Genomic DNA, 26,471 nt, shown 5'->3' on the forward strand with positions numbered 1-26,471 from the left:
GGCATGTATTTTATTTATTTATTTTTTTTGGTTTTTATTACAGAAACTTTTCCCCGAGTCTTCAGGGCATAGCAGACGAGATTGGCTTTGAAGAATTTCTGGCGGTCATGTCTCATTTCAGGCCCCCGACTGCGAAAATAACAGATGAACAGCGTAAAAATATCAGGAGGGAGAAACTTCAATGTGCGTTTTGTCTTCAGGGAATCTCTAATCAATGTTTGCCAGTGACTGGCATAAAAGTTGCATTTTTCTCTGCAGTTATATTCAACATGCATGACTCAGACGGCGATGGATTGATAACGCTTGAGGATTACAGACATGTGAGCTTCTTATTGAATCCAGAATATTCAAAGGATTCTTATTGCAATAAGAATCATTTGAATTATTGTTTGTCAGTCACCTGGAAATTGAGAATTTCACCTCATTCCTTCACCTCCATAAATCAGAGCTGTTCTTGTTCTAATATTTCCAGTTGGTGGAGGAGTTGTTATCTCGCAGTGGAGCACTGGGGAAAGAAACGGCCAAAGCCATTGCTAATGCAGCCATGTTTGAAGTGGCCAGAACAGTTGGTCACACGGTAAGGAAGTGGTTTTGATTATATAAAGTCGTTTGATTCATTCCTTGCACAGCCTAAATCACAAGCTTCCTGTTTTGAACTCAGGACCCCAACGAATTTTATGAGGGAATCACCTTCGAGCATTTTCTGAAGGTTTGTTCACAGAGTACATTGTGCTTTAAAAAGACGAAAAATAGTTCATCCAATATTTAATGTGTTGCACAGGTAGCCAGCATATGTTTTTAAAATGACATTGAAATTGATTTCAGTTAGTTTGAATGAATTTGTGAGTCTGAAACCTGTAGCTGAGTTGCTGTTTTGCTTTCTTTTGCAGCTGTTGTCTAACTTTGAGATCGAATCAAGGATGAACGTTAGGTTTTTAAAGACGGATGTGATCTCTTTCTGCAACTTGTGTTGCTAGCCTGAAGTGTCCAGCTGTTTTAAGTAAGCTTTGAGAATAGAAGGTTTCATGCCTTAACTGTGTGATATTAATTTCTTGTTTTGCCTTGTAGCAACATGCTTGCACTGACGATGCGCCTCATGCACGTTGGAACAACTATGCAAACTGAACGACAATTTTAATTTATTAGAAGACTTAATTCTAAGCAATAAGATTGCACTACTGTATGCCAAGACAGAGCAATGGTATTCAAACATAGAGGACTATTTGTTGATGTAAATGGGAATGAATTTACAAATTATTTTCATAAATATCCTGTGATATTATAGTTGTCTTGTATGAACACAGAAAATATTTATTTCTTTACTATAGAATGTGCACGCCTTGCGTTGTTTGCACAAAAAGGGACCTTAAACACTTTATTATTCGCATTTATTTAAAAAGAGATAACATTTTGGTTCCAGTAAAAACTTTACAATACACTTCATGGGCATGAATGTTCTTTCAACTTTAGGCCATAAATCAGACTTTTGAATTGTCTTTTGTAGGTCAGAGTGAATGTCATAACCCAACCAAGCCACCACAAACACTGGGTTAAAGCCTTTCTGGCCTCATGCCTCGATTACACAACTCTTACCGCTGTAACTATGGCTAATTGCTTTTAACATGGCTTGACTGCTGTTCTTGCCAGAATGGGCCGTTTTCTGATTCAGTTATAGATTTTTAAATTAATAAAGTTGCACCACAACCAGTCAAGTCTGAAAAAGAATTAAAAGCCACAAATTGATATAACATTCATGCCAATAATGAGTGTAGGTTTGTGAATGGAACTTTATTAAAATAAATATCCACCTTTATTGTTAGCAGAGTTCAAGAAATTGAATGATATTTATATACAAATGACTATATATGTGAATGCAGGGGCTTGAACATGCAAAGTTTAATTTTTGTAATGCTCCTTGATCAAAGATAGTATGGTTTGTCTCATGGCAAAAAGCTTTTTGTCGTTTTATTTCTATTACAGAAAATATTTATTTCTGGTTGTGAGCAGTAAAGTGCCAGTTCCCTGCACTCTGTAGATGCAAAATAAAGGACATTGAAACTGTTTATTATGTGCATTTCTCTCAAAAGGAAAAAGGAACTTTTGGTCCAGTGAGAAGTCTACATACATTCATCATGGGCATAAAATCCATATTAATGTAGGGCCTTGAACGATGCATAAACCCTTTATTTCTCAGGATGGGGTTATTGTGTAACAAAGCCTGAATGATTTTTAAATAAGCAGAATAATATCATGTATATAATCTTTGTGCTACTTCATCATGAGAGGATCATTCATATATTTTAAGGTTAGTATAAGGTTATAACATTTCTTTATGGTGAGAGAACAGCATTTGAGCAAATGGTGCAAAGATGTATAAAAAAAAAACATCATAACTTGAAATAAAAATGAGTAATGGAAACCATTTTCCTTGAGCAATAGTTAGAAAACTACTTTTCTCTCAAAGTTCACGATACAATTTTTGAGAAACACATAAGAGTCTTTAAGAAGCTTTCTAAACTGAACAAAAATAAATGCAAGCATAAAAACAAAATGAAACTTAAAAACATCAAGTCAGCATTTGAACTTTACACCAAATGTTGCAGCAATAGGAAGATATGTTGTCATCTTTCCTCCTTCTACCCACGCTTTTCTGACTGTCAGATGATAAAAACAATCATAAAATAATGACATTGCTTTAAAAAAATAAGAACTCAAACGTTTGTCATTATTAGTATTATTATTGTGATTGCTTATTGCCTATTATTCAGTTTTCATCTTACTTTGTTACTGAGATATACTGCCATCTAGCGGCAGTATATCTCAGATCAGGAAACAGTAGTTTAGGGCCTCATCACTAGCAGGGAACAAACAAACGAAATAAATTAAAAGCATATTTACAAATGTATGAGTAATGTGTATTTTTCGAAATATGTCTATCATTTGTTTCATGTCTGAGTTTTTTAACAATAGTTATTAAATTAGATGGGTAAAAGACAAATGTAGAAACATGGATGACATGATAAAAAATATTGTGTTCTGGTGGCCGTTAGTAATCAGAAATTGTTCAAATTAAATTATGTTAAAGGTCCCAAACAGCTTCTGGGCCCATGCAGATGCTAAAGTGTGTGTGTGACTTAAATCACTGTGAATGTGTGCCACATCTAAACTCCTGTTACTCCTGGACTCTGCATTTTCTCCTCATACATTCATATTCAGTAAATGTGTCCCAATCAGTTGTAAAATTAAAAGTATCTTTTGAAAATGAATGCCTTTCAATCTGCTATTAAACATTAAACTTTTTCTGTCATGTTTTCATTTGTTTCATTGTGTTTCACTTAATAATGCTTTAATTTATTGCGTGAGTAGTCGTGATGCAGTGCAGGTAAAAAAAAAAAGAAAACAGAAAAAAAAAGCATTTGTGGCGTCACCACAGGATTCAACCACTCAAAGTTTCAGAAGTTATTTTCCACTTGACTCATAGTTTTCATGAAATGAGTTTATCGGAAGCACTATTTCAAGCCTCGTTCAGTCTGTTTCTCTCAGAAGAGAGTGTTTGAGTGAACCCTTCAAAATAAAAGTCTAAATAATTAGTTTATAGAAATAACATTTCAAGGAAGGGATGTTAAAGCAACCTGTAACACGCTTTAAACTATTAAAGGTTTGTGATACTCCCTGGCTTATATTTACACTCTTAAGTTCATTCAAAGAGATTTTTTATTATTATTATTATTAATTTGACACTACTAACTGATGAATATGACATTTTCTATAAGATGAGTAGTGATTCACATCCATACATGGCTATGGATTGCCCTGTGCTCAATCTCTGTCTATTGGGTTAATTAAGACTTAGATCCTCTTTTTGTTTTGAAACTTGACAGTATACTCTTTCCTCGAATATAATAAATGAATACTAGTTTGAATCTGATAGACTAAACATCAAGCAGTTAATGTTTGTGAAGTGGAAGGAAAATAATACATATTTTTTTCCAAAGAAAGACATTGTTGAAAGAAGGCCATAAAAAAAGATTAAGTTTACTTAGTCTTCACTTAGATGTAAGGCGTTACACTTGCAGGAAACTGACTGATTGCGCATCTCAGCGCACCATCCTCGTTGTGAAATATGGGAGGTGGCAGCATCATGCTGGAGGGATTCATATTTGCTGTGTAAGGATGGAAAAGCTGGTGAGAGTTGATGGGCAATCCCGAAGCAAAACTTGAATGTGCAGAACATACAGGGTTCGGCAGAGGTTCAGTTGCCTGCAGAACAACTACACTAAACATGCACAGTGACAAAGAGATAGATTAAAGACCAGGCCTAAGTCTTATCTAGAATTTGTGTGAAAATGTACCCAGTTTGACTAAGCTGCTGTTTTATCCAAAAAAAAAAACAAGAGCTCAAACTGTTTAGTCTGCTGGTAGAGACACACCCCAAAAGACTCACCGCTGTATCTACAGCAAAAGATCATTCTTCAGAATAGGCTGAATGCAAATGTGCATCACACATTTAGGAGAATTATTTAGGAAAACTTCAAATGACCATGTATGATTTTTCTTTCACATCGCTGTCACACAATATTTTGTGCTGTCCAATAAGATGCATAAAAGTTTGTGGTTCTAATGTGACAAAATGTGGGCAAGTTTAATGGTAATACTATTTCTGCAGTGTTCGGCAAATCTGGTTTAACCGAGATGTCAGCAGCTGTTTTTATATTTCCTCAAAAGTGGGCTGAGGTATATATTATAAGCACAGTTAAAAGAAATGCATGATCCAGACTCAATAGTAGGTGGTGCCCTAAGGTGCCCTCTGTGTTGCTTTAAATAAGGCAAAGTTATAACAGGGAACTTGATTCATGACCTAGAGTAAATCCCCTATCTACTTCTAGTTTCCTAGCAGCTTGTGACTGGAGGAAAGTTGACCTATAGTTTGTTAATTTTGTGGAAATTATCCAGAATAATAAAGCCCAAGTCTTCAAGCACTTACACATGGGGGCAACTTTATCCAAAATCTTATCAGTTTTGTTCCCCATCTTAATACACCCTTGCATGAGCATCTGTATAACAAAGCTGCAAATGACACACCGTTAACATATGTAGCGGTCTGACCCTCCCAAAACACACAAACACCCACATACACCTTGTGACTGACCAGACAGCCTGCTAGTTTCATGAAATCTTTCCTATCTGATGCTGCCCTGTGTTGAACACATGCGTCACTAGAAGCTGATATCACACAGTCAGCGTCTCAGCAGCTTCCCGATTTTCTTTTTAACTCCTCTTTTAGGGAGTGATTCTGAGTGAAAAAACCCAAAAAAACAGCACATGATTCTTTTCATACACTTTTGGGGGAAAAGAAACTATTAGAAAAGTTTACAGGAATAATCCAGCAGACAAATCAGCTTGTGTTGCATCTTTTAATTGTCCATACTGATGCAGTCAGGTGGGAACAACAGATTAATGTTCTGTCTACAGCAAAAAAAAAAACAAAAAAACATTTAAATTACAAACCATTCAACAATAAGCCTGTTAATCATTTCACACTTCACTCTTTCCAGGAACACTTTCAGAAAATAAATATTAAATACGATAAATATCCTCCATTACTCTGATGTACCTGCCATCTTCAAACTCATGTTTTTGTAAGTCTGTCGTCTCAGTAAGTAAAGTGCTACTGGAAACCGACCGCCGACGGTCAGTCCCAGGTCATCAAAATAAGTTGAATTCACTTGCTGGTGCCTTTCTGCAGACTTTGCTTCTTAGAGTCCTCATGTTTTTGGACATGTTTGTCAGGAGCTTCTTGTAGGTCGTCAGGACCACACAGCCATAGACCTTCTGCTGGAAGATGTTCTGAGGCGGTGGTAGTGTTGTGGATCCACCCGCTGGCTCCGGTAGAGGCAGGTTCGGGAAGACTTTGTGATAAAAGTTGTTTATGCGGCGAGTCAGCATCCCGGACTGATTTATCACCGTGTTAAGTAGAATTAGAAGTGGATTCTTGGGGGGCTGCAAGTCTGTTTGCTGCTCGTACACCCTCTTCAGATGAGGGGCGAAGGCTTGGAGCTGTGCGTACATGCTGGCTGTTTTCTCTGAAGGCTCCAGCCCAGAGATGTTTGGGTCAGGGATGCCACTCACCGAAGCCTTGCAGAGGAGCTCTGCCATTTCCCCTTGGGACGTTTTCTGCCAGAGATGAATGAAAATTCAAATCAGATTCAAAACATAATTTAACACAGTGACAACACATGATTGTTCAGGTAAAAATGAAGCAGATTTATGAATTTACTCACATATTGTTTTATTAGATCACCAGTTCCCTTATGGACAAGCCTGGTGAGCTGCAGAGTCTGATGCAGGTCATGGCTGCACTCCTGATTTCTGGCGGCTGCCACGTTTTTTGTTGAATCAACAACCACAAGCAGCAGGAAGCAGAGTAATGCTGAGGAGAACAGAAGTGGTCAGTTATTGTAAACTGCCTGACATTACAGGAGAAGTTCAGTTACAAAACTGTAATCGCAGAACCAAACTCAATCCACTGTAGAACATACTGACTGGAAAAACAGACCGACTTATTATTTTGTAGTCTAAATATGCTGAAATTGCGTGGAAAAAATGTCTGTTACGCAAATACTGGACAAAAAATGCTAAAAGGGAATCAGCCTCATTCATGCAGGAAACTGCAAACTTCAGTTAGTTTCACAACAGCCACAAGTCACTAAAAATAGGTTGCATCATTTTAAGAAGAAAACGATCCGATGATGTTTAAAGCTGCTTTTTGAGTTGATAAGAAGAGAATGTAGGTAAACTTACTTGTTGCTCTTTCCACAAGCTGTTGAAAATGCATATTCTTTACATGACCATTCATTCTCCTCTGTGTCTCACAGTCAAATTGTGTGGACTTGTCATGATCACACTCCTTTGAAACTTCTTTAGAAGAACCCACAGGAAATGACGCGCACCAAACCTCATGAACGGCACGTCATCCTGGGCGATTTCTTCCTGACCAAAATATTAAGTTCTTCTTACTGCTATTATTCATTTTATCATTTGAAGAAATTGTGACATGTTTCTTGGGAATAGCATTGACCTAAACTTAAAAATAACAACAATAATGTGTCATGAGATTAGGTTCATTCTCATGCATGTCTGATCTGTGTACAGACATGTCAGGGCGTTGACCTGATCTAAAGACATATATGGAGGTATGGTTGGAAAGTTGCAGAGGTATTTAAGACAAAATGGTTGCATGTGTGGAAAAACATCGGCACAAGCGGTGGGTTTATGTCATTTCACAAAAATAAACCATCTTGAGTTAACGATTAGGTGTCAAGTCACTGGAAATGTTCTCTGTCCTTTTGTCAGCTCAAACTGAACTCACTTTTACTTAATTTAACACAAATTAAATTAAGCAAAAGACTTTATTTCATATTTTCTCTGGAAAATCTTAACTGTCTGATGAAACCGTCATTTTATTTTAGTTGATTAATACTTAAAAAAATAAAATAAAAAAGAGAACTAAGTGCAGTTCTGAGGTGAGTAGTGTAAAATTTTCTTCTTTGAGTTATTTTTTTTTCAGAAACAATTACATCTTTTTTTCTCTTAATATTGGTCAACTTTTCTGAATTCAAGCAATAGCGTTATGTGGTATTCCATACAGGATGCTTGTCAGGTCACAGGAAATGGGTTTCACAATCACAAACTTTACATGTACGTAAAGATGAGAGAATCTACGTAACAAGAAGCAATGAGCCCAGCTTCTGACAGGCAGAATGAGCACGAGTTCATTGCTACACATTGCTGTGTTACGTCTTTCAGGGATTTTAGCCACACAAAGCTTTTTAGGAAAGATGTCACTTCCGTTTGACAATATCCGTGGCTGGTATTGAGGAACGAAATCCTGAAAGCAAACAAAATGTTAACAAAATACCACTGTGTCTTGCAAAATTGTTCCTACCCCTAGAGGGGGTTTTTTTACCTTTTGATAGATGCCTAATTTAATTTTATTTTATTACACTTTTGTTTTCATAGACCAACATAAAGTAGCACATAGCCGTGAAGGCAAAGGAAAACAATACATGCTTTTTAAGATTTGTTTTAGAAATACCAGCATAAAAATCATGGCATGTATTTATTTCCAGCCCTCAGTCAATCCGTAGAAGAATAAAGGAATAAATTTATGAAATTGACTGAAATGTTAGGCAGTTTGTCTTTTCAGTCCGTCTGATGGTCAGAACAGACGAAGAGCTTCTGTGAACATAAATATTCAAGCTTTGCCACAGATTCTTCATTACATTTATTGTTTTTGCTCCGACTGCATGTTTAGTATCATTGTCCTGTTGGGTGGTGAGCTTAAGTCTTCTCTGACTAATGCGCTCCTCTTCCTTCATGTTAGTTCAGGTCAGGGGTCTCAAACTCCAGGCCTCGAGGGCCACAGTCCTGCAGTTTTTAGATGTGCCACAGGTACAAAACACTGGAATGAAATGGCTTAATTACCTCCACCTTGTGTAGATCAGTTCTCCAGAGCCTTAATTATTCTATTCAGGTGTGCTGCAGCAGAGGCACATCTAAAAGTTGCAGGACTGCGGCCCTCAAGGCCTGGAGTTTGAGACCCCTGGTTTAGGTGGACGGCCATGTCAAGGTAGGTTTGTTAAAAGCTTAGGATAGTTTAAAAGCAAATCTCATAAGACAGCTGTATTAACCTCAGATTAAACAACTAGACCAGGGGTGGGCACTCCTGGTCCTGGAGGGCCGGTGTCCTGCAACTCTTAGACGTCTCCCTGGTCCAACACACTTGAATCCAACAGCTGAATCACCTCCTAAGTGCAGTCAGGTTCTCCAGAGTCCTGCTAACGACCTCATTATTTGACTCAGGTGTGTTGAAGTAGAGATGCAGCTAAAAGTTGCAGGATAATCGGCTCTTGAGGCCCTGAACTAGACTAATTACTAGCAAGTGACTTCTGAGAGTAATTTGTGGAATTTATTTAAGGTTAATAGTGGAAAAAGAATTGAAATTAGTTACCTTTTTCCCTCCACTTCACAGATTTGAAGTGGGTGTTGGTTTCCAATGCTTGCTTATTTATTTAAAAGCTTTCTACTGCACTCAAAAAAATTTATTTCAGCTGTAGTGCATTTTATGGACTTCTACTAATCTCATTTAATTCTTTTGGTTTAGTGATGACAACTTGCTGTGGTGGGGCAGGGTTAGATAACAACTCACATAAGGAAGCCTTAGTCCTCAACACAGAAGTTGGAGGTTCGATTCCCAGCCTGATGATCTTAGCTGCATGTCTTCCCCCTCTTTCATTACCCACTTTCCTGTCCAACCACCCTCAAGTAAAGATCGTCTGAGTCCAAAAAACCTTTAATAAACTAAATGATTTGAATAAGACTGACTTAAATTTGTCTAGTTAAACCAAATCAATAAATTACGTGGGATAAACTTAATTGAATTACTTGAAACAATTCAAATAAGTTAGTTAGTGCGTGTGCATGTGCATGTGTGTGTGCATAGTGTAGCCCAGGTCCCCTTTGCAACAACTGCAGTGAAAGTGAAACAGCTTGTTGTGATCTGACATGACCTCCATGACTTCTGAAAGCATCTTTAGCACAGGAAGACACGCTTTAGTTGCCAAACCACTGACTACCTGAGAATAGGCAGGGAAACTCGTAGCACCACAACCAAGTCAACACCACTTCAGGTAAAGGCTCACCGCTCTTCATGCCATCCCACGGGGCTTTCCAGTTGCCCCAGGGTTATAAAAGTGGGGTGGTGGTGCTGAGGTGGGCGACTGCTGCAGATGTCTGTCTCAGAGGCTGGCAGTTCAAGGAAACTATTTTAAAATTCCTACCATTGTGTCAAAAGAAACTCATATTTGGCATTTGAATGCAGCAACCTCTCACTGAGATGAAAGTAAGCCACTGCAGGTCAAGTTGTCTCTCACCTCTTGTTCCCATTTTCATGTTTCAGATTGTTTTGGTTATTTCTGACCTGCATTTACAGTATGCTTGTTAAATATTGAAAACAGCAAACGAATCAATGTAGATCATGGCGGTCATTTCCCACCGAAGAAAAAAAAACTTGTGAAGTTTCTCACCACATAAAAGAGACATTGCTAAGAAATTAAACCACACACACCAAGGATTTCACTGTGTCAAGAAGCAGGATGTTGAGTGCCAAGCCGTTTTTTGGTTTTCAACAAAATCTCTTTTATTTTGTCTTCGAACTGCACAGGAAATGGTGAATAAAATTCTTTAGGAAAGTCCCCTTTATTCTAACTAAATACATCTTTCTAATAACCTAAAATGTACACAAATTGTAAGGTCTGTTGTTCTGAAGCTCTCAGGCAAACATACTCGAGCACCTCAAAAGCACTTTTTCTCTATGAAACCATTTGTCCACAAAGCTTCACCTGATACACAACCAGACGACAAAGAAAGGCTTTACTGCATATGAGACACAGCTTCATTAAATTTCAGAAAGTTCATGAAAAATCGAACTTCACCGTTCCAACTTCAGAACTCAGTCGAGTTGGACGAGAGCAGTCAGGTTCTATTGCCACCAGAAACTTGAGTGTTATTAGATTCCTCCGGTTGAAATACTTTGTGAATTTAGGAGACATCTTCCAGCTTTCCAGACCCCCTTTTTTGAGGAACCAGTACAAGCTTCTGCTGTGGAGAGAAAGAAAACTAAAAAGACACTGTTGAACAGAAAAGTGTTGCATTCAAGATCAACACTTTTGACCATGTTTAAAAAGTGACCCATGACGAAGTAGCATTTATTTTTTTGTCTTCATACATATAGTTCATTATTTGAGAAATTCACTGCATTGGGGCTTCAGATAGGTCACGAGTCTTTGAAAAACCTGTTGTGTTTTTACTCAGAGGGGGTTGCAAAATGCTTACGAACAGTTTGTGAAACTCAATCGTTCTCCGAAACAACAAAAGAAACAACAAAATGAAAAGTAAAAGACAACAAGGCTAAAGGTGACGTTAGAAATTAAGCACCGAAAATGATCTCTCCATTCACCACGAATGGAACAATTGTGCAACCTGTTCAATGACTATAATGAACATGGTGGAAAATGTTGAACTCCTCAGAAGCGAATCGTTTGAATGCAGTCCAGCCCTGCATTGTCTGCAGAGTCTCTGATCTCTAGAAGATCATCACAGGGAAATAACAGGAAGTCTGTGGTTCCATTCACCAGCATTTATACAATCTGAGAGTCTAATGGTCTGACTTAGCAATATACTGAACTATTGTGTGACCATTTCTCAACGTTATAAAAAAAGAAGCAAAATCTTTATCGTTAACCTCTGTTATCAGTAATAGACCAGTGTCTCTGTATATTCTAGTATGTTTTCATGTACAAATATTCATATAAAAAATTATACAGCACAGATCTCACCATTTTTCCTTTACAAGATTAGTGAACAATTAAATGATTCACAAGTTTAGACAAACCCAACAAAAAACAAGACAAAAAAAAGAGAAAAAGAAAATGTGCCGTCCTAAGTAATTGAAAATGTTGATATTACAAACACCTAACTCAAACCTGCTTCAGGCACAACTCAAATAAAGGCATTTGTGAAAAAAGCAAAACAAAAGAAAAACATCATATCAAATATGGCGCGTATGTCTAGTGTTGATAGACTTAAAAGAAAAAGAAAAAAACAAGAAAGAAGAAAAAGAACATATGCTATGACCAGGTATTTACAAACAGCTAAAATCTCTGACAGATTCATGCTTCACTTCACAACCTGAATTTGTCCTTAAAGTGCATGCAATAATAAGCAGTTTGAGCGAGTGGGATCTTGAGTTGTGAGAGGATTAAACGGGTCGATCGAGTTGATGCCAATTTATTCTACATACTGATAAATAAAATCTGGTAGAAAAGTAAGGGACCACAGTATACTGAGTAAGCACATGTTGGATATGTGACCAGTAGGAGAAAGGAATCCTGTAAAAAAAAAAAATAAATAAATAAGAGAAAACCCCTAGCGACACCCCGTACAGTAATATTCACATTCAAAGATTTAAATTAAATAAATACAGCAAAAATCAAATAATAATAAAAAAGAAATAAAAGCAGCTTAACACCACGGGGGAGTCCGTAGTTCACATTCCACAATGTCCCTCCATGTAACACACACATTAAGCATCATGAACATGATGGGTTTCTAATTGAACATACCAAAGTGCCCATTTTACTAAAATTTCCTGATTTATTCAATTCATACCAAAGAAGAGGAGATGGCATGGAGGAAAGAGTCTGTTTTCTGAACACATTGAGTTACACTAAGTTTGCTCGTTAGCGGACGTGTTTAAGGATTCTTCTGTTTTGCTTTCTCCCTCCGAATGTCACAGCAAAAGCAAAACACCCTCTTGTTCGACGATGCAATATCTGAAGTGTGAGAGAGAGAGAGAAAGAGAAGAAGAGTAGCAGAGAAAGTTATCCAGTTTTGTCATCGTGGATGCAGCAAAACGGCCGAGTGGATATGAGAAGGGCACCAATATGTTGTCCTTTTAAAAAGATAAGATCCGTTTTCATCTGTTGTCTTCTTTGGGGAAGTCCAGAGATCCAAGGCTCCCAAAACCAAGGCTCCGACTCTCTGAGTCAAAAGCGCAGAGTTCTCTGTCCTGGCGCTCCAACAGGTGCTTGATCCTTTCAGTTCGCTCTTTCTGAAGGGCAGCCAGTTCCTCTTCAATCTGTAATCAGCACAGCAGACACAGACGGAATTGAAAATATTCAAACCCCCGGCAGATTTAGAGTCAAAATCATCAAAAAAGGGGTACTAATTTTGAAATAAATAATTTCTCTTTTCATTTTCATAGCATGTCTCAATCTAATTCATGAAAAGAATCTTGCATGGCAATGCAGCAATCAAGTTTTTCTCACAATTCCAAATCCCTTTGTTTCAATATTTCTATTAGTATTTTGACAATTTATCTTTGGTGATGAGCTCCAAGTCTTGAAAGTTGGACGGCCTCCATGCTATCAATCTCTAGTTCTTTTTATTCAAGTCCAGAGTGGCTAAACCACTCCAATATTTTATCATATATCCAATCAGAAGAAATTGAATGAACTAAAAGATTACTTTAGCCCAAAATCTGGGGATTCAATTTGGTTAAAACAAACTATTTTCTTGACAAAAACACCATTCTAATGAGGCACAATACACTACAGTGAGCATGTATGCTACAAAATTATTATTTAGCGAATCACTTTATGACAACAGTCATAATTATTCATGAAGACTTACTCATGTTAATGACGGTGTCATGACTTATTCACAACCCATCAAATAACGTTTTGTCTTAATATGTCATTGAAGTCTGACACTGTGTTTTGTCTCGACAGAAATGTCTTTGAATCAGTTTGCAAAATGCTTGAGACTTTCCAAATACCTAACAGCCAGGCTGACACAGCAACTTTTTAAATTTATAGTCACATTGAATATTTTTTCGTATGACTTCCCCTTCACTCTCTTTTGGGTGGTTCCTGTTTTCTAGCTCCAATTCTATTGACGTATTAAACTGTGTCATTAATTATTCTGATGTTTTGAAAGCTATGTTTTTTCTAGAAGTTGTAAACCTGAAGAAATGATCTTCTTTATTACTCAATCTGTGGAAAAAGTATTGCTCATTCTTTTCTTTTTTTTTTTAACGCCTGCAAACCTCACTGGAATTTTATGCAGAGCTAAGGTCCAATAGAATTAATTTCCTTTTTAATTCATTTTAAAGATGACCTATTGTGCTTCCTTGAACAAGTTAGGGACAGTCTTTGGGCTACACAAAATCATTAATCAACAAAATTATTACATTTTGTTCAAAATCATTCTCAGAAAATAAGATTTCACTTGATCACTTCTGTTTGTTTTGAGATGATTTAGAGCTAAATCTGTCTGATAAGGGCTATGGACAAGAGATTTCCTCGCAATCTGACAATTTGGAAAACTTTTGCAAAATCCAATTATCAAATATTTGTACATCATGTATTAGTTTAAATGCAATCAAGATATTGAATTTTTTTGCTTCTGTCTATGCTGGTGATGATGTCATCACTGTTTTGTAGCTACCCTGCATTCATAGATTAGAGTATCTGAATAATAAAGTTATTAATCAGATAATATACTCCACTGATAAAGTAGTATCAGCAGATATCGTCTCATGAAGTATTTTATGCTCTGATTTTACCTTCTGTTCCAGATGTGCTCTCCGAATGGAAACCTTCTGCTCAAGTTTCTGGAGCTCTCGCTCGTGTTGGGTCTCCATTTGGGACTTGGTTTTTTTCTGGTAGGCGTCCAGGAGCTCCATCTCTTGCTTCAGCTGCTGTTTCAGAGCTTGGATCTCACCTTCCTGCTCTGCTTCCAGTCGCATCTGGAAAAGTAAACGATTGGGGGGGGGGGGAGTGAGAAACGGGAAATGCTGGCGTCCACGTTATCTATTGTCAAGATTCTGCTATCAAACAACTATCCAAAAGATGAAGAATAATGGTGCTTTTGAAATGACAATACGACGTACCGCTTGGGAGGCCATCAAATCGTTGATGCTCTGTTCGTACTGCTCAGCCAGTACAGCCAGTTTCCGAGTTTGCTCCTCCTTCAGGTTCTTCAGGATAGTTTTGTGGTCGCCTTTGTTAGACACTTCCAGCTGATGGTTCCGAAGTGCCTTGTACTGCTTGTTCTGCACCTTGCAAGTATCCTGAAACTGTTTCTTGATCTGCATCTCCAGGGTCTGTGAAAAGGTAAGGAAGACATAAATCCCAATTAGCAATGAAGTTTAAATAAAACAATAAAGAACCAAGCAGAATTTCTCAAACACCTTGAGGTTTCTGGGCTGCTGCCGCTGCTCCAGAGTGTGTTTTCTGTGCAGTTCTGTCTGTCTTCGGCTGTTGTACTCCTCCTGGTTTTCCAGCTCGGTCTGGTGCTGCAGCCTCAGGAGCTCCACACGGAGCTTCTGCAGCATCTGTAGCTGCCGGTGCTCCAGGTCCTGGGTGGACTCATCCTGCCGGATCATCATAGCATGTTCCATCTCCTTCTGTGTCCTCTTTTTGTTCAGCTCCTGCAACACAATGTTTCAGAGCAGTTTTGCATTTTGTATGTCTTAAGTACTTATTTATTCATGTATTTATTCCCAACATTACATTTCATAGCCATTAGATTTCAGTCTGACAAGCCTCATTGACAAGATGACAAAATTCGACATCTGAAACATAAATTGCATGTTTTTGCTTCTTACACTTTTGTGTTTTTAATCTATGCTGGTGATGGGCCATTTTATTCCAAGCCAAACTAAATGCAAAAGGTTTTCATGACAAACCGTTCTTTCCTCCTGCAAGGAGAATATTTGATGATTTTAACAAAAGGAATTGAGAGCAGAAATTTATTGCAAGAATTTTTTTAGCAGGTTTACCAAGATAGCTATTTGTTTTTAAAGTTTTTAAAGGAAATAAGAAATTTTCCCAGACACTTTAAAGTAATCGTAATACTCAAGTTGCAAAGAATAACATGTGAAAGGTAATGGAGAAATCTTATCTTGTGTACCACATTAAAATGAATGCAAAAGTTAAACAAATTACCAAGAAACAGCTTGATGTGATTATTTCTTGGAATTTTACCAAACAGTTTCTCAGAAAACAGAAGATATTTCCCCTAAACTAGCCATCACAGCTTGAATGCTGAGTGATGCACAATGACAGAAAATACCATTACCTCTCTTAGCTGCTCCTGTTCAAACTCGTGCCGCCTGATCAGACTCCTGCGTTTGAGGGCCCGGCAGCTGCGGTCATAGACCAGCCTCTGCTGGGACAGCAGGTGAGCTTCCTCCTCAGCCTGGGAGTGCTGCATTGTTTCTTTGTACCTGGAAATTCGTTCCTGTTTCTCTTCCTTGGTTGCACAAGTGTCCTCACTCATCTCCTGCAACAAAGCACAAACAGGATTGGAGATTTGGAGATGTTGAAGATGTCTTCAGCAGAATTCACGCATGAACGTATCTGCTGGTGATAGTTACATCCTTGATCTTGTCTTTACAAAGCCTGTATTCCTTCTTCTGGTTCTCCAAGAAACCAGTCAGCTCTTTCTTTTGCTGAGCAACAATCTGTTGCTGTATTCTCCTCTCCTCTGCCGCAACTGATTTCATCTGTGAACAGACAGTGAAATGATCACTCCATCCTGAACATGCTCACGTTTCTACAGACACAAATGAGACTTAAATCCCTCCTTAGTCTCCTGCTCATTCATAACTAGCTGCTGTTTATACCTCTTTATCCGTTTGAGCAACATGGCGTTTGGCCAACCGTTCCAGTTCAATGTAAGTGTTGTTCGCATGAGTTTCTAATTCCTTCTGCAGCCTGAGCATGTGCTCATCCATCTCGGCCTTTAGCCTGTTCTCCAGGGCGATCAGCTGCTTCTGGTGCTGTCGCCGCATGCGCTTATACCCAGACATCTGCTCCCGCAGCTCAAAGTCCTGCTCATGCTCCTGGATCTACCTGATGCCCTGGACAGGAGAACGCAGGAAGGGAAAGAAGCTGAGCAGGCGAAAACAAAGGCAACATTAAAACTTTCAAACATAGCCGTCACGTTCACCTAACAAAACAAAGAGAAGTGAACCATAAACTAGTTGCATAAGTGTGTAAAACCTTAAACTAATACTCTCTGGAAGTTTTGATTCAACTTCAGCTTTCAGTCTTATTTAATGGATTTTAATCATTATTTTAAACAGCATTGCCCACTCTAGCTGCAAGATTATGAGGAATTCTCTTCTTTACAGTCCCTCTTATGCAGTTCCATATATTTTCTGTCAAATTTAGATCATTCAAAAACATTCCTGTCTCGGTCTGCATGTCTAGTGTCCCTTTTAGTTTTTTCATCGGCTTAAAGAGAATGTCCAGTTTTTTGCAATATTTTATCTGTCCAGTTGTACGTGACACTCTACATTGTGCCATTTCTATCCTTCTCCTGAGTGATACAAAATCAGGAGTAAAATGACATAATTCTGAGACTTTATAAATAGTTAAAAGATGCAAATAATCTTAGTAGGACAGCTGAACTTTTATTTAGGTCAGTTTCATTGTACTTGATATCGGTTGTGACCTAAAGAAGACTCAAAGTTGAAGGTGAATTAAAATCTGCTTCAACAAATTATCAGTTTAAAGCTTTGCACACTTGTGCACACAGGTTACTTTAGGTTATTAGACAATAATGATGTAATTTCTAATAATGAAACTGCATGGTATTTTCACAAAGTAGATATAGTTTATAATGCTGTCATGTGGTTTATAACAGGTGCAAAAGCAAGAACTCACCATTGTAAACTTTATGAGCTGCTTAATCATCATTAGCACTAGATCAAAATCTTGGTGTTTTGACAAAGAACATGGTTGATGTGGCTTCATTACCCTGACTGAGCAATGTGCAGCAACCTTTTAAAACAGCTTTGGTAGAGCTATACTATTAATTAAGTCTTTAAATAAGTGTGTGGGATTTTCTTGAGCCTACAGTTGTGATTTTTGTGTTTATCTTTAGTGTTAAGTTCCTTGTTGTTGCTTAACATTCCTGTATTCATTGTTGTTTGAAATGTATTTCTGTATCTGTCTATTATTTAGAATTTCAGTTTCTGCAACTATTCTTGTGATTTTGCATATAGCCCTCTTAGATCAGTATCATTCTTTTTGTTCAGCTATGTAGTTTCTTTGAGTCTCAGTTCTGCCCCTAGTGTTAATTATTCATTTCCTCTTCCTCTCCCAGCTACACTCTGTTAGTAATCAACCACCTGCCTCTTGTCTACAATCACACTCCCCTGTGTTTAAGTTCCTGGATTTTATTTAATTTTTTTGTTTCATTCTCCATTTACCATTATTGTTCTCCAGTGTTTCTCTGAGTTTTGAAAGTCATTATTAAAATTCTCATTGTGCCACAGTCGGTCTCTGTACTTGGGCCTTTTTCATACCACACTAATCGTGGGATTCAGTGTGTTAACATCTTCTAACAGCTTTTCTGCTTATTGTCACAGAATTACATCCACACAACTAGAAAATTCCTGAAGAAATTTAACTGGGGCCTGCCAAAGTGTGCCCGTCGGTTTGGACCCAGCGTTCTGATGCTAACAATTTGCATCAATGCTAAAGAAAGCTGCAATGTAATCAATAGCATGTGGAGAATCACAAGAATGTTAAGTAAGCTGGACATGCAACATTCAGTATGATAAAGCAAGTGCATTAGCTAAAATGAGCAAATATGCTAATATAAGCATAAATACTTTCAGTAGCATGTGGGGTATCATTAGAATGTTTACTGTCATTTACTTACTCCATTAAGTATACTAAACATGGCTAATAAGTCTGAAAAATAGAAAATAGCTTATTTAAGCTAAAAGGCTAATGCTAATGAACTGCCTTGCTGCGCAAGGCAGTTCCCTAACCTCGGATAAACAGATAATGCAGAATGATATCACTGCACCGCCTCTGATGCACTATCAGAAGGGGCATTTTGAGGCTTTTATTTTGAAATTTGGAGTAAGCTTCATATTAAATGCCCACACGAATCCAATGTGTAAGAGTGCTTTGGATAAACCAGTCACATAAAGCCAAAAGAGCAATTACATGATGTAAAAATTCCCAAGGCTTTTATTTTGAAATTTTGTTAAGCTTCATTTGAAAGGGTCAAAGTCATCCCATGTGTAACAGTCATTGGATTAAATCAGTCATATAACGCTCAAAAAGCAATGACCTGATGAAAAAATTTTCAAGGGCTTTTATTTTGAAATTTTCAGTAAGCTTCATTTCAAAGGGCTAGACTCATCCCATGTGTAACAGTGACAGGGTTAAATTAGTTATATACAGCCCATAGCAGTAAGATTTTCTAAAGGCCATCTCAGTCCTCCTCTGTTTTAACTGAACTAGTAGTTCGAACTACAGTGATGCGTATTTGAAGTCCTCAGCAGCTCTCCCTGCTCTGGGTTCCGTTGCCATGGTAAATAATCCTCTCTGCCAGCTGTGAGTGAGACATCCAGGGGGAGACAATTCTCTGTTTGAGCCAGCCAGTTTGACTAAAAAAAGCATGGCAAAAAACTGTTTCCCGTTCGGGAACCGTAATACATATTCGAAAACCGTTTGAAGCATATGAGAGGGCTATTTGTCGTCTCACATAGTCCCGCCATTCATATCTCTACCTCACTCACAGTATTAACAGCGATGAGATAAAAAAAGTGTGTGCCAAGGTCTGAAATTTATCAGAAATACATGGAAGTGAATCAGTGAGATCTGTCTGCTACCCTGGCGCATGACTTTGCTCTGAAGCACCTGGAGAGAAAACTGTAAGCGCTAGATAATTTTTGAAAACATTTGACCGGAGCAGGCAGCGTATCAATGTCATGACCAAGTTTGATACCAATCATGCAATATTTGTGAGCGTGAGGGCGAGTTAAAAATGATTTGGGGTCGAAATTTCACTCTGACTCTCACTCTAAGCGGAGCTGCCTTCACACTCTGATTTTTCCAAAATCAAAACTTTGGGTCGCTTAGAAAGAAGTTGTGGACAAACCATAATACATATTGACGTGCTGTCTTCACTTTAAAAGAGATCACGGACGTATCTACAAAATGAAGTTTGAATGGCGTCTCTACATAAGGTTATGACGACACAGAAAATCCTCAAAAATAGGGTATTTTCAGGATTTACTGGTTGCCTCGTCCCTTAATGGAGACTTGCACCTGGTGAGCTCGTTAGTGATTTTGGGGTCGTTTTTTGCTTTTACGTCGCCATGGTAACTCCAAATCCCACAAAAGTAATAGCTCCCTTCCCGGGAACGAGCATAGCGTTTGATACCACTTTTGTGGGTGGGCTCGCAGCGGTACGAGCCGCATTAACGGTAACGGAAGAATAATAAATAATACGTACTAGAAAATTCCTGAAGAAATTTAACTGGGGCCTGCCAAAGTGTGCCCGTCGGTTTGGACCCAGCGTTGTGATGCTAAGAATTAGCATCGATGCTAAAGAAAGCTGCAATGTAATCAATAGCATGTGGAGAATCACAAGAATGTTAAGTAAGCTGGACATGCAACATTCAGTATGATAAAGTAAGTGTATTAGCTAAAATGAGCAAATATGCTAATGTAAGCATAAATACTTTCAGTAGCATGTGGGGTATCATTAGAATGTTTACTGTCATTCACTTACTCCATTAAGTATACTAAACATGGCTAATAAGTCTGAAAAATAGAAAATAGCTTATTTAAGCTAAAAGGCTAATGCTAATGAACTGCCTTGCTGCGCAAGGCAGTTCCCTAACCTCGGATAAACAGATAATGCAGAATGATATCATTGCACCGCCTCCGGCGGTGCACTATCAGAAGGGGCATATTGAGGCTTTTATTTTGAAATTTGCAGTAAGCTTCATATTAAATGCCCACACTAATCCAATGTGTAAGAGTGCTTTGGATAAACCAGTCACATAAAGCCAAAAAGAGCAATTACATGATGTAAAAATTGCCAAAGCTTTTATTTTGAAATTTTTGTTAAGCTTCATTTGAAAGGGTCAAAGTCATCCCATGTGTAACAGTCATTGGATTAAATCAGTCATATAACGCTCAAAAAGCAATGACCTGATGTAAAAATTTTCAAGGGCTTTTATTTTGAAATTTTCAGTAAGCTTCATTTCAAAGGGCCAAACTCATCCCATGTGTAACAGTGACAGGGTTAAATGAGTTATATACAGCCCATAGCAGCAAGTTGTTCTAAAGGCCAGCTCAGTCCTCCTCTGTTTTAACTGAACTACTAGTTAGAACTACAGTGATGCGTGTTGTAGTTCTCAGCAGCTCTCCCTGCTCTGGGTTCCGTTGCCATGGTAAATAATCCTCTCTGCCAGCTGTGAGTGAGACATCCAGGGGAGACAATTCTCTGTTTGAGCCAGCCAGTTTGACTAAAAAAGCATTGCAAAAACTGTTTCCGTTCGGGAACCGTAATACATATTGGAAAACCGTTTGAAGCATATGAGAGGGCTATTTGTCGTCTCACATAGTCCCCATTCATATCTCTACCTCACTCACAGTATTAACAGCGATGAGATAAAAAAGTGTGTGCCAAGGTCTGAAATTTTCAGAAATACATGGAAGTGAATCAGTGAGATCTGTCTGCTACCCTGGCGCATGACTTTGCTCTGAAGCACCTGGAGAGAAAACTGTAAGCGCTAGATAATTTTTGAAAACATTTGACCGGAGCAGGCACGCAGCGTATCAATGTCATGACCAAGTTTGATACCAATCATGCAATATTTGTGAGCGTGAGGCGAGTTAAAAAATGATTTGGGGTCAAAATGTCGCTCTGACTCTCACTCTAAGCGGAGCGGCCTTCACACTCTGATTTTTCCAAAATCAAAAACTTTGGGTCGCTTAGAGAAAGAAGTTGTGGACAAACCATAATACATATTGACGTGCTGTCTTCACTTTAAAAGAGATCACGGACGTATCTACAAAATGAAGTTTGAATGGGCGTTTCTACATGAAGTTATGACGACAGAAAATCCTCAAAAATAGGGTATTTTAAGATTTAGAGGTTGCTTCGTCCCCTTGACGAGATTTCACCTGGTGAGCTCGTTAGTGATTTTGGGGTCGTTTTTGCTTTTTACGCCATGGTAACTCCAAAGCCCACCAAAAGTAATAGCACACCTCCGGGATCGAGCCGACGCGTTTGATACCACTTTTGTGGGTGGGCTCATGGTCGAGCCGCATTCGGTGACGGAAGAATAATAAATAATAATACTTAAAGAGACATTCTATTGGGTGTAGAACAATAGGTGCCTGCCATGCAATGCATGGAGGCAGTGACTGACTTGCGTCGCAAGTCAGCCACTGCTCTCCTTATGCATTGCTATGGGCAGGCCCCAACTAGAAAATTCCTGAAGAAATTTAACTGGGGCCTGCCAAAGTGTGCCCGTCGGTTTGGACCCAGCGTTCTGATGCTAAGAATTAGCATCAATGCTAAAGAAAGCTGCAATGTAATCAATAGCATGTGGAGAATCACAAGAATGTTAAGTAAGCTGGACATGCAACATTCAGTATGATAAAGTAAGTGTATTAGCTAAAATGAGCAAATATGCTAATATAAGCATAAATACTGTCAGTAGCATGTGGGGTATCATTAGAATGTTTACTGTCATTTACTTACTCCATTAAGTATACTAAACATGGCTAATAAGTCTGAAAAATAGAAAATAGCTTATTTAAGCTAAAAGGCTAATGCTAATGAACTGCCTTGCTGTGCAAGGCAGTTCCCTAACCTCGGATAAACAGATAATGCAGAATGATATCACTGCACCGCCTCGTGATGCACTGTCCAGAAGGGGCATATTGAGGCTTTTATTTTGAAATTTGCAGTAAGCTTCATATTAAATGCCCACACTAATCCAGTGTCTAAGAGTGCTTTGGATAAACCAGTCACGTCAAGCAAAAATGAGCAAATATATGATGTAAAAATTGCCAAAGCTTTTATTTTGAAATTTTTGTTAAGCTTCATTTGAAAGGGTCAAAGTCATCCCATGTGTAACAGTCATTGGATTAAATCAGTCATATAACGCTCAAAAAAGCAATGACCTGATGTAAAAATTTTCAAGGGCTTTTATTTTGAAATTTTCAGTAAGCTTCATTTTGAAGGGCTAGACTCATCCCATGTGTAACAGTGACAGGGTTAAATGAGTTATATACAGCCCATAGCAGCAAGTTGTTCTAAAGGCCAGCTCAGTCCTCCTCTGTTTTAACTGAACTACTAGTTCGAACTACAGTGATGCGTATTTGTAGTCCTCAGCAGCTCTCCCTGCTCTGGGTTCCGTTGCCATGGTAAATAATCCTCTCTGCCAGCTGTGAGTGAGACATCCAGGGGGAGACAATTCTCTGTTTGAGCCAGCCAGTTTGACTAAAAAAAGCATTGCAAACAACTGTTTCCCGTTCGGGAACCGTAATACATATTCGAAAACCGTTTGAAGCATATGAGAGGGCTATTTGTCGTCTCACATAGTCCCGCCATTCATATCTCTACCTCACTCACAGTATTAACAGCGATGAGATAAAAAAAGTGTGTGCCAAGGTCTGAAATTTATCAGAAATACATGGAAGTGAATCAGTGAGATCTGTCTGCTACCCTGGCGCATGACTTTGCTCTGAAGCACCTGGAGAAAACTGTAAGCGCTAGATAATTTTTGAAAACATTTGACGGAGCACGCGTATCAATGTCATGACCAAGTTTGATACCAATCATGCAATATTTGTGAGCGTGAGGGCGAGTTAAAATATGATTTGGGGTCAAAATGTCGCTCTGACTCTCACTCTAGCGGAGCGGCCTTCACACTCTGATTTTTCCAAAAATGAAAAACTTTGGGTCGCTTAGAAAGAAGTTGTGGACAAACCATAATACATATTGACGTGCTGTCTTCACTTTAAAAGAGATCACGGACGTATCTACAAAATGAAGTTTGAATGGCGTTTCTACATAAAGTTATGACGACACAGAAAATCCTCAAAAATAGGGTATTTTCAGGATTTACTGGTTGCCTCGTCCCCTTGACGACGAGAGTTGCACCTGGTGAGCTCGTTAGTGATTTTGGGGTTGTTTTTTGCTTTTTACGTCGCCATGGTAACTCCAAATCCCACCAAAAGTAATAGCTCCAATGCCGGGTTCGAGCCGCACGTTTTGATACCACTTTTGTGGGTGGGCTCGCAGCGGTACGAGCCGCATTAACGGAGACGGAAGAAAAATAAATAATAAAGAGGCATTCTATTGGGTGTAGAACAATAGGTGCCTGCCATGCAATGCATGGAGGCAGTGACTGACTTGCTTCGCAAGTCAGTCACTGCTCTCCTTATGCATTGCTATGGGCAGGCCCCAATTAAAGAAACATTCTATTGGGTGTAGAACAATAGGTGCCTGCCATGCAATGCATGGAGGCAGTGACTGACTTGCTTCGCAAGTCAGTCACTGCTCTCCTTATGCATTGCTATGGGCAGGCCCCAACTAGAAGTAAAATGGTTGTGTTAAAAAAATTTAAGTGTAAAAAAATGAATCTGAAAAGTGTGGCCTGTGTATGTATTCAGTCCCCTTACCCTTCGCCTCCCAAATAATATCTAGTTCAACCTATCACCTTCTGAATGCCCTATAGACAGGATCATCCTGTGTGTAATTCAACCCTCATATAAATAAAGCTGTTCTGTGAAGGCCTTGGTTTTGTTAGAGAAGATTAGTGAACAAACAGCATCATAAAGACAAGGGATTCCACATCATACAGATCAGGGATAGCAGTGTTGAGTAGTTTAAAGCAGAAGTAGATAACATCTGGAGGCTTGTTGTTCAGTTCTTTGTCCAGCAGGAGGAACAATAACTAACACAACTGCATAAGAAGTCCTACTTAAAGGGTGAACTTCTTAGAAACAAAGCAAACATATGAAACAATAACCCTGAACAGACCACCCCCACAGTGACATGGTGGTGGCAGCAGCATGCTGTGGGGAAATGTTCTTTAGCAGGAACAGAGAAGTTGGTCAGAACTAAAGAGAATATTAAGGACCAAAATCCATGTTGATTCTGGTGGAAAACAACTCTGAACCATCAAGCAGAGATATATAAATCCAAATGAGGAATTGTGGGAGTTCTTCTAAAATTGACAGACAAAAAAAAAAAAAATAAATAAAATAAAATCCTTAAAACTCTCAGCTTATAGTCATATAAAGCTCAGCACATCAGAGCTTTTTTGGGGGGATGAGGGGGGAAGTTAAATTTTCCCTCCATTTCACAATGGCGTGCCACTTTGTGCGGGTAAATCACATCAAAGCCCATAAAAAGTCTCAGCTCTGTTGATTAGAATCACATTTTGTTGCACTATTTTCTCTTTAATGCCAAGTCTGATGAAAACCTAGCACAATGAACAAAAATATTTGACAAAAGGCTGATCAAGACACCTCTCTCCAGTCAGAATAATAGAAATATCTTAAATTACACCTTTCACATTTTCTAATAAAAACTAAGGCGGCTGTGACTAAAGGCATCTGGCAGATATTTGTCCATATAAACGCAATCCACACACATAAAAGCGCAGGCAGAGTGGAAACTAAAGATCGGGGCGGGAGGGGTGGGGGGGGGAGATGACATCCATTAACTGGATCTGGTTACCATGACTACAGATGTACAGCTGAGAACACAGACACTTACGCGCGCCCGTGCACGCACGCGCGCGCGATTTTTTCATGCAAACGGCGGAACACGGGCGCGCGGCGTACCAAAGGTGCTGATTTGATGGTGGTGATGTGTTCACAGATCTGGCAGTCGAGAGACCGACTCTGGTTAGATGTAGGCCGCAGCTCTGGCCTGGCGTCCCTGTGCACGGCCTCATCCCTCACGCAAGCATGGTCCTGCAGGGGGGGAGGAAAAGGAGGAGATAGTGGGGCTGGGTGCTTCCCAGGCCCTCCGCGCTCGTTTTTCCCGCTAGAGCTGCTGTCAGTGCCGAATCTCCCCGAAAGCAGCACGCATCCAGCGTTAAATGCATCCTTTCCCCTGCTTGCTCCTCGGCTACTGCTTGCAAGTCCTTCCTATGAGAGAAAAGGGCATTGCCAAACCAATTGCAGGCAACGCCGAAAGGAGCAGCCTCTGGATGTAGTCGTTCTCTCTCTGGCGTCCTCCTCTTGGAAAACAGGAGGAATTAAACGGCTCCGCTGAATGAAGGCGAATTATACAAAGCCTACCATGGATAATCAGAAAGATACCTCAGTAATGTGTCTTCCTGACTCTCTTCTTTTCCGTTTCAAAATGCAGGAGATATTTGGGAGAAAAAATGGTTTCTCTGTCTTCCTGTGATCGAATGTGGTACCATGTTGAAAAACACTTGATTCTGATAAGGCACGTCCAAACATGATTTTTCCACGAATGTGCCGTTCAATGATCCGCTTGTATTCCACTCGAATTTCTGCCCTACATTTACAGCGCACTTGGTCATGGTAGGTGGTTCTGGTGCCTTCTATTCATCTCTTTCCTCTGTCCCTTTCCTACACTCCCCCTTCCTTTAAAGAGACACAACAGTAGAGGCACATCTCAACAAGGCTGAGGTAATTTCTTAAGGGATTCAATCTTTCTTTTCTTCTTTTTTTTAACTATCATCTTTTAAGACATCTGTAATATGAGAAGGATAGTGTTCCATGATGTAAGGGATTTATAATATCAAACATATTTTTTTACAGTTTACATACCTTCATTATAATGTAAAATTGTTTTTCTTAAAGATCAAATAGGATTATATGGAGCTTCAGCTACTGTCTGATTACTGTATTATGAAGAAAAAAAATAGAATAAACTAGATCTGACTTCGCAAAACATGTCTGAATAATTCTGACACAAAACCTTTCTACCTTTGCAATCATCAATTTGAATGTTACAAACACTGGCAACATAAATGTTTTCACCATGATCATTGCCATTAAAGTTACACAATTGCTCATAACACAAAT

The 26,471-nt window shown here is 38.9% G+C and overlaps 2 protein-coding genes across 2 annotated transcripts; both read right to left on the reverse strand.

Moving 5' to 3' along the window:
- Positions 1-5,410: 5,410 nt before the first annotated feature.
- m17 (IL-6 subfamily cytokine M17) lies at positions 5,411-6,981 on the reverse strand. Its single transcript, XM_044144614.1, has 3 exons — positions 6,802-6,981; positions 6,282-6,430; positions 5,411-6,174 (listed from the first exon to the last, which is right to left on the reverse strand). Exons 1-3 carry the CDS (start codon positions 6,854-6,856, stop codon positions 5,707-5,709), a joined length of 672 nt encoding a protein of 223 aa, XP_044000549.1. The 5' UTR covers positions 6,857-6,981; the 3' UTR covers positions 5,411-5,706.
- Positions 6,982-10,213: 3,232 nt separating this feature from the next.
- On the reverse strand, positions 10,214-25,979 carry taok3b (TAO kinase 3b). Its single transcript, XM_044144615.1, has 9 exons — positions 25,734-25,979; positions 25,251-25,382; positions 16,250-16,486; positions 16,001-16,129; positions 15,703-15,906; positions 14,813-15,052; positions 14,513-14,725; positions 14,186-14,368; positions 10,214-12,697 (listed from the first exon to the last, which is right to left on the reverse strand). Exons 3-9 carry the CDS (start codon positions 16,433-16,435, stop codon positions 12,536-12,538), a joined length of 1,317 nt encoding a protein of 438 aa, XP_044000550.1. The 5' UTR covers positions 16,436-16,486; positions 25,251-25,382; positions 25,734-25,979; the 3' UTR covers positions 10,214-12,535.
- Positions 25,980-26,471: the final 492 nt, after the last annotated feature.

This window comes from Gambusia affinis, linkage group LG17, assembly GCF_019740435.1.
Source record: "Gambusia affinis linkage group LG17, SWU_Gaff_1.0, whole genome shotgun sequence".
In the NCBI taxonomy this organism is placed as follows: Eukaryota; Metazoa; Chordata; class Actinopteri; order Cyprinodontiformes; family Poeciliidae; genus Gambusia; species Gambusia affinis.

Coding starts and splice junctions, on each gene's coding strand:
- taok3b (XM_044144615.1), bottom strand. CDS start 16,435: ATGTCTGGGTATAAGCGCATGCGGCGACAGCACCAGAAGCAGCTGATC. Junction 15,907..16,000: donor GTAAAGACAAGATCAAGGAT/GTAACTATCACC, acceptor GCTTTGTTGCAG/GAGATGAGTGAGGACACTTG. Junction 15,053..15,702: donor AACAGGAGCAGCTAAGAGAG/GTAATGGTATTT, acceptor ATTGTGTTGCAG/GAGCTGAACAAAAAGAGGAC.
- m17 (XM_044144614.1), bottom strand. CDS start 6,856: ATGAATGGTCATGTAAAGAATATGCATTTTCAACAGCTTGTGGAAAGA. Junction 6,431..6,801: donor GCTTGTGGAAAGAGCAACAA/GTAAGTTTACCT, acceptor TGTTCTCCTCAG/CATTACTCTGCTTCCTGCTG. Junction 6,175..6,281: donor GTGATCTAATAAAACAATAT/GTGAGTAAATTC, acceptor CATCTCTGGCAG/AAAACGTCCCAAGGGGAAAT.